This window comes from Pocillopora verrucosa, chromosome 4, assembly GCF_036669915.1.
Source record: "Pocillopora verrucosa isolate sample1 chromosome 4, ASM3666991v2, whole genome shotgun sequence".
In the NCBI taxonomy this organism is placed as follows: Eukaryota; Metazoa; Cnidaria; class Anthozoa; order Scleractinia; family Pocilloporidae; genus Pocillopora; species Pocillopora verrucosa.
In genome coordinates this window covers 23528745-23538808 of record NC_089315.1, presented here as the reverse complement: position 1 = coordinate 23538808, position 10064 = coordinate 23528745, and the positions used below count along the sequence as shown (strand labels likewise).

Genomic DNA, 10064 nt, shown 5'->3' with positions numbered 1-10064 from the left:
TGGGAGGGGAGGGGGAGGGGAGGGGGAGGGGGGAGGGGGAGGGGGAGGGTGAGGGGAGGGGGGAGGAGAAGAGGGAGGGGAGAAGGACAGAAAGAACTCGGCAAAGAAATGGTACAAGGATGAACTGATGAGAAAAGGTCAAAACACAAAAGAGGAAGCACTGCACCACACAAGGGCAGAAACGAATGCAAAGAAAAGAATGAGAAGCAGATACACTAGCCTTCCCACCCTTCCTTCCATCCTCTAAATGGAATAACCAATAACAGCGCCACTAAAGAGCTTCTGTTTGAGTTGAAGGTAGCTCCAATCATGGAAAACAAAGATGTTAGGAGTAAAAGGCAATCATTTTGGTTTACGAAAAATTACTTAGACGTCTTTATTTTAACAGCTAAGTTATTACATTTTGTTGGTTAGTCAAGTGACCCCTACCACATCAGCTACTACTCAAGCTTGGGAAAATTCACCAATTAACCCCAATGCTTGGAATATGAGTAAGGACTTTGCAATAATCAAGATAACCCACTATTTCCTTCACTATACATTATTCTAGCTATAGCTAGGATGTGTTATCATCAGATAAAAGGTAAGGATGTGTTGGGTGCACCATTACCCCTGTTCATCACTCTGGCTGAGGGGTGATACGCATGTATCCTTTGCCTGATGGCACATCCTTGACTGTAACACCTTTTGGAAATAGTTTAGGCACATCTTCTGATTTAACAGTAGGAAGAACCATACAATTTCCACCAGTCTACAAGGTAAAAATCATACATCAAAGCTGTTTTATCAACAACAAAAAGTTGCACTCTAGCTATGTTGAAAATGTATAAAGGGGAACTGATGGCTCACCTCATGATACATCTAACAAACCAGAGCCCCCTTAAAGCTTAATGTTGTGACAAGTAGCAAAAAGTTCAAAACCAGAACTATCAACCTGTTTATATTACATCACCACTGATGTACACATTGCTTTAAGGCTTATTTCAATTACCTTTTTGCTTCATTGTCACATGAAAATGCCCCACATTTCAGTGGAAACATGCTTGAAAAATTATAGTAGATAGATCAAATACCACCAATAAAGAATCATTTCAATTCAATGAACAGGCAAAACAGAAATTCAAGATAAATATAGACAAATTAAGACAAGGCAAGTAATAGCCTTCACTTTGAGGAAACTCATTCTCTGATATTTGTTCACAAATAATATCTGTTCTAAGAGTTAGGTAAAATATTTGATGAATTAAAATAGTTGGTGAATCTACTGTGGCTTAAGTAAAGTTTCAGATCTTGATGGGACAATTGAAGTTAGGTTACTCCTGTCTCCTTATAACTCAACAAGCACAAACCCTGAAGTATAAGGGATAGTTACCTTCCAATCAGCTGGAGTAGCAACTTTCTTTGTGGCAGTCAACTGCAATGAGTCTATCACACGCAGAATTTCACTACAATAAAAAAAAATAAGTTTCATCTAAGCCACTCAATGTGAAGCATAGGAATGTAATGAAATTTCTGGAAGGGATGTGGGATAAAAAATCTTCGAGTAAAAAACAATTTACTTGAGGTGCATTTGATTAATGCAACTGAGATCTACGAAATTCAAAGTTCACACAATGAATACAGTATTACTACAAGTATATATTAAATTAAATACTAAAAACATTTCACAACTAGTGACCCTAGAAACTGAAAACAGAGAGAGAAGAAACCCAACATCATAATGAAAACTCAGGGATTACATAGCATGTGTGAAATTACTACAAATGCTAAATAAATAAATAAATAAACATGTTTTTAAGAACATGATCACATTTGTGTGATGCCTTGCTCCTTCCAAAGTTTGACTTAATTTTTGACAACTTTGAACCTCGTTCCAAGTCTTCTTAAATACCTCAATTTGTAATAAAGTTCAGATTTAGTATACGCTGCTACTGGTTGAAAGCTGTCATGCCAATTTGTACCTATGTCCAACTATTTCCCAGTCTTCTCTCTTGACCTTTTTTCATGAATTGAAAGTAAAATTTTGGAACAAAGCAGGCCAGCAAGTAGCAACAGAAGAACCAAAGAAAGGTTTGTAGACGTGCCAAGCCCCATAATTGACATTATTGTAACTTGAGCAGAGACAAAAATCCTCAAAGAGAAAATGAAATGAACAGTCCAAGTATTGAAGGTTTTCGCGCTCAGTTACATATGTACAAACTTGACTATGTCTCATGTTTCTCCCTACACTTCTTTTGTGCTCTGGCCACTTCCTATGTGCTTTACTTATAATAGAACAGAGCCACGATCAAGGCTTCTTGATTTACTAACTAGTGAAGTTAGGTATCATTGAGAGCAACATAAAACTCAGTTGCATGACAAACTTTGATTTTTGTTATTTACAAGTTTCTATGAAGGGCACATCAATTGATTAATTTGTTTACTTACTCAAAGTTACGTCCAGTGGTAGCTGGGTAAAGAAGAGACAACTTGAGCCTCTTGTCTGGTCCAATGATGAACACCTAAATGAAGGAAGAAAGGCAAAAATCCATTCATTTACAAACTATAGTTATCTCTGATGGAAAAAAATAATCAAGACTTGATCTCCTCAAAGAAAGTCATCATATAAAAAAAAAAACCAAGGCAAGTTCAAATTCCTAGTCTTGCAAGTTGTCAAAGTTAAAGAAGTTTGTTAAATAAATGAACTTTTTGAATTTTTTTTTACTGCTATTGTAAAGTGCCAAAGCCAATTTTTATTTGAGTTGTAAGCTTTAGAAGCACTCCATTATTATTATCCACAGTTTTGATTCCAACCTTAAAATTTTGATAATGTTAGGATAAAATCTTAGTTTTTCAAAAATTTCAGTCATTTAGAAAAGCCTGTGGTGATTTAAGACCAAACCAGAGACCTGGCATGATCTCACAGTCATGCAAAAACTGTAAAAGGTTTGATTCCCAGACATCACATGTAAGTTGATAATGTGTTTTTCTTTCTAGTCTCTTCAATCAACAGGTTTTTTTCAGATGCTAAATTATTCCCTCTCAGGGTGGGTAAGGCAAATTTTTGGTGTCACACCTCTGTCAAAATAAACATCACTTTATCCACAAATATTAACCCGTAAATTTAACAAAATGAACTTACAGCGCGGGCAGTCAGAGGCAGACCTTGAGCATCCTTCTCATCTGGATCAATCATGCCAAGTTTGACGGCAAGTTCACGCTTTTCATCAGCAATGATAGGATAAGGAAAATCCCCACTAAGCCCGTTGTAACCTTGTATGTCTTTGATCCAACCTTTGTGGGACTCAACTCCATCACATGACAAGGCAATAAGTTTAACACCGCGTTTTTCAAACTCGGAGGTTAAAGCAGCAGCACGTCCCAACTCAGTGGTACATACAGGTGTGTAGTCTGCGGGATGTGAGAACAGGATAGCCCACCTAACAAAATGAATACAATTTCTTATCATCACTGACTGAAATTTTCAGAATTCAGATTTGTGATTTTAAGGATTGCAATGTGAATAATGGTCCTAAGAGTCATGTAATTTCCAGAAAAGCCATGTTTCAAAGAAAACTAGAGCTTAAAACATCATCTTTGCATGCCATAGAGTTTTAAATTCTCTATCACCAATTTTAACAAAGGGCCAGTTGAACCCAATTCCACAACATCATAGTTTCTTTAACCCTTTACACCTCAGCATCAGTATACATATTTTCAATACTGCTCTGTACACATTTCATAAGTTACTGACAAGGAGAGTTTGTTTAACAATCAAGAGCTTCTTCAGTTGGTGGTAATTTCCTTTACTAACTAATAATATACAAGAGGATGACAGAAAATACAATCAGAGATACCTATGGCCAAATTGTGCATAAAGTACTTCACCTAGGGATGAAACATGGTTTTGAACTTGTAATTAATGGTCTTAAAGCAATGCAAGGTTGCTTGATCTTATCTCAAAAACCAAGCCTCTAGGAAGTTACAGAGAGATCCACAATAATTATTATGGTGACCATCCAACTCCACAGAATAATAAATACACAATTTATAGTCTACAAAAACAGCACAAAATAGTATCCTGTATTAATCGAATTTCGATTCGCAAAATTAATCAAATTTAGACAAATCTTTCTTTCCTTGCAGAAGCCTAATTCCATTATTTTCCATTCTCACATCACATGTTGCCACACATTTGTTCAATAACTATTGAAAAATTATATTTTTCATATTTGTTGTTGTGGCTTTTCTCAAGGCTAGAAAACCATGCATAAAACTACAGTTTATATGATAAATGTTATTATGAGGGTTAGTCCTTTACCAAAGAGTAACAACCATCTAATTTCTCCCAACAACATTACCCCTGAATCACACATTACAGTTACAAGAATAAAGGAAAAGATCACCAAAGACACTCTTGATTGTTAAACAGATTCTCCTCCTCAGTGCATTGGGAAATGTATAGAAAACAGTAAGGGGAATATACATACTGATATTAGGGTGCTATTGATGAAATTGAAGTCCACTGAAAACAGGGTGTAAGCTTAAATATGAGGTGTGGTGAATACAGGTCTTCACGTGTATCATTTGCTAAACAAAATTCTAATGAAGGGCTTAGTGGCGGAAAAATTAATTCAGTCATCAAGGCGACGTTATTGAGATGCAAATTACGTGTAGCAATTCCTTTGTTCATCTACACCAGCACCATGAGGCAAATTCAAATTAAATGTCTAGTGATTCAAACAAGCCAATTCCTTTAAGTCATAGCGAAAGGCCAACTTCAAACCAGTCAAAAGGAATCATCTAATTCTGTTGCCATTTACACTGTTGTCAATTCATTTCTTTCACGAGCAAGGGAAATAACCAGTATGCGTTCAATCGAGGAGGTCGGGTGTGTTTCCCATAACAGCATCTAATTAAATTATAGCCTACAACAGACGTGCCGCTAATCGCACCGTTATCATAATTCGTACATCGTAAATTTTACCGTTAAGGTAACAGTTCATGATGTTTGAATATAAATCCTGTCGTATGTATTCTAATTATGATACAACATTCTGACCGATACGCGCTGTGATTGACACGATCGAATTAACTTAACGGGCAAACCCCCAAAGTATTGGTCGTTTAGGTTGAATTGTAGGTAAAGGAAATGTCCAAGTGCCAATATATTTTTCAAAGGAATCGGAAAAAAAAACTTCCCTGACGTTCTATGCCATTTTAACATTTGCTTAGTTAAAGTGAGTCAGCACTTTGCGGAAAGATGTTTAATTACCACCCAGTATGTAATGTTAGTTCCGAATGACTGAAAAGAAAACCACAATTTTAAAAGGCTTCGACACTTGATTTCCGCGTGACACAAGAGTTAATTTTAGTTACGCAGCTACATCGAAAACGAGAACGAAGAACATCAATCACTACTCAGTACACCTCTGCACATACATGCTGTAGGTACGTGAAAGTTTCGCTCTACTCACGTGCCCTCTATAAATGTGTGGAATTGGATAGTTCCTTTGCTTGTGTCGACTTTGAAGTCGGGGAACACATCTCCAAGATTCACCATGACTGCTCTCCAAAATGTCTGCTTAACTGCTGAAAGTGTGCTAGTCACGTTTTACTTTACAAATAATAAAATTCACACCGACCAATAGCGATTTACCAACGTACAACAAAAATTCCCTTCACTTGATTGGTCAAAAGGAAACATGACAGAGTCACGCAATTTTCAAGGAGATAAAATGAACGGGAAAATGGCTATCACAGTATTTTTTATTCTTTCAAAAATCAGGTCCTATGAGGAAACTTTTATCAACTTTCACTGAAAAGCTTGACGATAAACAGATAATTTTAAAGCCGACCAACCGTGACGGCCTCAAAGAATGCTGTTTGTCACACAGCGACAGATCCCGTATGATATTTCCGTAAGTACGCGGAAAAAACTAATTTTAAGAGTGACAGTAATACTGGATATCTTGTTTTGACGGCTATGCTGAGTGCAAGTCTCCAATGCTCTTAGGCGCTGTTCGCATTTTTGTTCTAATTTTGACTTTTCAAACCAATTCGCAGATGCTTCGGATGCTTTCGGGAGAGTCTTTGCGGATACATTTGGGTATATAGTTTTTGATATTTGACTCACTCTTGAAGTGGTCCCTAAGACGGTCGACCAAGAACATTGGACAGTGGCCAGATAGCTTCAATATCGAATGCCTAACATTACCGTTTCAGCTACACGGACTGTAAAGGGCGCGATTAACAACAATGGCAGGCCCTGATAGGACGTGACGAGAGGGAGGGGAGGGGGTGCAGAGGGGGGGTTTGGGTTATTGAGTGTGAAGGGGGCGGTGAGGGAGGCTGCGTCATTAAGAGTAAGGGAGGGAGTGAAGAGAGGGAGGTTGGGTTATTGGGACTGGAAATTACTGGTGAATAAAGGGAGGTTGCGTCACCGAGAGGGAGTGGAGAGAAGGAGGTTGGGTCACTGAGAGGGAGTGGAGAGAAGGAGGTTGGGTCACTGAGAGGGAGTGGAGAGAAGGAGGTTGGGTCACTGAGGGGGAGTGGAGAGAGGGAGGTGACGTGACTGAGAGGGACTGGAGAGAGGGAGGGTGGGTCGCTTAGAGGAACTGGACAGAGGGAGGTTGCGTCACTGGGAGAGAATTTCAATCGCCGTTTTTATTTTGAAATACGCTGCGGGCTCTTCACAATATGACACAACTCGTAAAAATACTCAGCGATATTACACATCAAAACGACGAATAAGACATAATTTTTCTGGTGAGCTCCAGCGATATACAAAAAACTGCCATTTATGAGTATCTATGCATGCAGCTGCCTTGATCTCATTTAAAAAAGGTGCTCATGCAATACTGAGAATGAGGCAAATAGGAGTCTTAAAGAGACAAAATAGGAAATCCTCAAAAAACTGCACTGATGGCGTAATTTTTTTTGCAATTGCAAAGAGATCTGTGAAGATATTACAATATTTAATAGGGTGTCAATTGCCGTAGCTTCTCCATAACTACCAGGTAAAAGGAATTAGCCTCTGAAAACAAAGTTTATATTTGTAGAAATGGTTCAGCCAATAAAATCACAGATCACCAGCTGACCAAAATTCTTGAAGAAGGATTCAAGTTCAAAAAAAGTATTTACTGCTGAGAATAAAATTAACAACAATAATAGTACTAAGAGTAAAATTAAAGTAGCTGTAATAATAACGATAATGAGATTTAAAATAGTAACAATTTTTATTTATGTAGCATTTTATATTTTCTCTCTTGTTTTAAGTCCAGGATGTATGGAGATAAACATGATATAATTTTTTTTATATAATTAAATCAAAATTAAAAAAATAATTTTTCTTTTAGCAATGTAGTAAGTAGGTAGGATCTGGATTTTCACAAAGGTTGTATTATAACAAAAATAAAAATAGTAACGATGATAATGATAATTATAAAAATAAAGATAATAATAAAGACTTAAATAATAATGATAACAATAAAAATTAACATATAAGAAAGCAACCCAGGCATTTGTATTAAAAGGTTAAGTTTTCATTTGTCTATTAAAAAAAAATAATAAAGAAACTAGTGATATTGAACTTGTACAGTTGCCGTAATAGATATATATTTTAACGCTTGATTCAGCAATCGGTCCAACACTTCACTCTTCAACAAAAAAAATTTTGTACCGAGAAAATTGTAGACGAAGAAGAAGAAGATCGTTAAACCAGTTGCTGAGAAAGAGCACTTAGAAACGGGAACATTGCACGATAACTTTCCTACTTCCAGTGTTGTTTTTCTCGTGAATTTTCTTCAATGTTTCAGGTTCCATTAGTCAAATTTATTTTTTCAAGGTCCTCATCATTGATCAGTTGGCAAATCTCAACAGGCAAATAAAACTTTTGCAACGAAATTTTAACCTGATCAGATGATGAGATTCAACTAAACCCTCAAAATACATTTCTGGGCCGACGTAATATCATTTGATTTTAAAATCTATTTACAAAAATTGTGTATTATCAACAGAGCATTAGAACACATGCACATAAAATGCTAACCCAGCGAATATTAGTAAAAATCAGGTACACATTTGATTAGCCAATAACACTGCGTTCTTGCATCATATTGTTCTGAAGATGTTGCCGCTCGGTGGACGATTAGCCGGAAATTTGTGTACGAATGAATTGCCTTTGACTGAAATTGTTAATTCAAGTGAGAGGCAGACTCGTATCTAGTCGCTTCTTATTTGCGAACTGATTGATGGGAAGAATTTATCGAGCTCAAGCTGCGTCTAGGCAAGGAGGGAAGAAAAGAGTGACGACGGAGAAAAAAGTGACGACGGAGAAAAAAGTGACGACGGAGTACGAGTCCGAGTGAAAGACACGACACTGGTACAACACAAACTCCATTCCACCAAACTCCCACCCTCCCCCGCACTGCAATTTCCCAGATTTCCCTAACAGTTGCTAGTTTGGGGATGACTACTTCGAGCGCTGTGTTTCTCGCCTAACACCCACTCTGACCTTAAATCTAGAGTCCAGAGTCCATTCCAGCATTAACTATGTAAAATGATGACTTAAGTAATATGGTGGCTTATGTAATACGGAGGATGATGATGCCTAGTTCCTCTCACCTCAGTGAAATCTGGATAGGCGGCATCTAACATCATAAGGTCGGTTAGAAATGTACCTAAGTATGGAATTGTTCGTTGGATAATTCCCTTGAAAAGAAGAAAGATCTCCAGGTACAAATATTTTACAAAAATCAGAGAGAGGAATTCAGGTTTCCGTTTTCTGAATTCGGTCAAAATCAGTTTTTCGGATTTTCCGGCTCGCGCGCACAAAATTTGTGTTTTTGGAGCAATTAATATCTCTATGGAGACACCTTAGCGTAAAAATCTGCTGTTTTTGTGTATTATCGTCCAATATCGGCCGTAAAATAAAACAACTTTCCGCCATTTTCCGAGTAAATCTTTCATTTTCGAGTTGTTGTCAGGAAGGTAACTCGAAACAACGAGAACTCCAGTTATTTGCCACTTAACTGGCAAGTAATTATGCGCTTATCGAAATATCATCAAGACAAAGGTCGTCTTTCTTTCCGTCAAATGGAAAATTGAGTACTTATTCGATCATCAAAAGTGCGTCACTAATAGCAGATGTACCGCCTCAAATTGTAACTGTCAGTACGTCTAACAGTTTTTCTCGAGTGATTATGATGTTGCTTCGGAGTGTAAAAACTCCAAACGAGAAAAAAGAATACCCACGAAATCTTTCGTTAAATGAAGTAAAGAGTGTTTATCGTAACAAGCTCCCAGTTGACTTGTCAGCTCTTGGTTAATATCACACTGTCGATATCGGAGGAGGGTCGTTTGTTCGAAATCTTTTCCGCATTCATTTTCACAACTACATCTGTTTTAGGAAAGATGTTTTTTCGTCTTGTCACGAGCGTGGGACAAAGAAAAAATTCTGAGTCCCCATGAGGAATCGAACCTCAGACCTTCTTAATTCTTTAGCGAGCTCAAAACTTACCGTCCCTACTATTTCTATCTACATCGATTTAGTTTTTAGCTTCAGCGAAACGGTATCTCTCTGAGAGCATCTCTATTCCGCAATTCAAATATATGATTTCGATTGATTAAGTTTTGTTGTATTCGCTCTTCACGAGCGTATTGCGAGATTGGCAAGTAGTTATGTACTTATTGCAATATTATCAGGGCGAGAGTCGACTTTCCTTCCGTCAAATGGGAGATTGAGTACTTGCTAGTTGCTATGGTAAGTCATCAAGATTATTATCAGAAAAGCCGATGTACCGTCTCAAATTGTAATTTTCAGTTTGTTTCACAATTTTTATCAAACGATCATGATGTTGCATCGGAGTGTAAAAACTCTGAGAAAGAAAAAAATAAAATATCCACAAAATCTTTCGTTATATCACACTGTCGATATCGCAGGAGGGTCGTTTGTTCGAATTCTGTCCAAGCCTGAATGATGTTTTCTTCATTTTCACAGCTACTCCGATTCTATTTCCAACTTCAGCTAAACGATATCTGTCTACAAGCATCTTTATTCCGCAATTCAAATATATAATTTAACT

The 10064-nt window shown here is 37.3% G+C and overlaps 1 protein-coding gene across 1 annotated transcript; it reads right to left on the bottom strand.

Annotated features, from left to right (window-relative positions):
* Positions 1-362: 362 nt before the first annotated feature.
* Positions 363-5615, bottom strand: LOC131774950 (peroxiredoxin-6-like). The gene is made up of 5 exons (XM_059091046.2): positions 5457-5615; positions 3122-3419; positions 2428-2501; positions 1373-1445; positions 363-751 (listed from the first exon to the last, which is right to left on the bottom strand). The coding sequence occupies exons 1-5, from the start codon at positions 5540-5542 to the stop codon at positions 620-622; spliced, it is 663 nt and encodes a 220-aa protein (XP_058947029.2). The 5' UTR covers positions 5543-5615; the 3' UTR covers positions 363-619.
* Positions 5616-10064: the final 4449 nt, after the last annotated feature.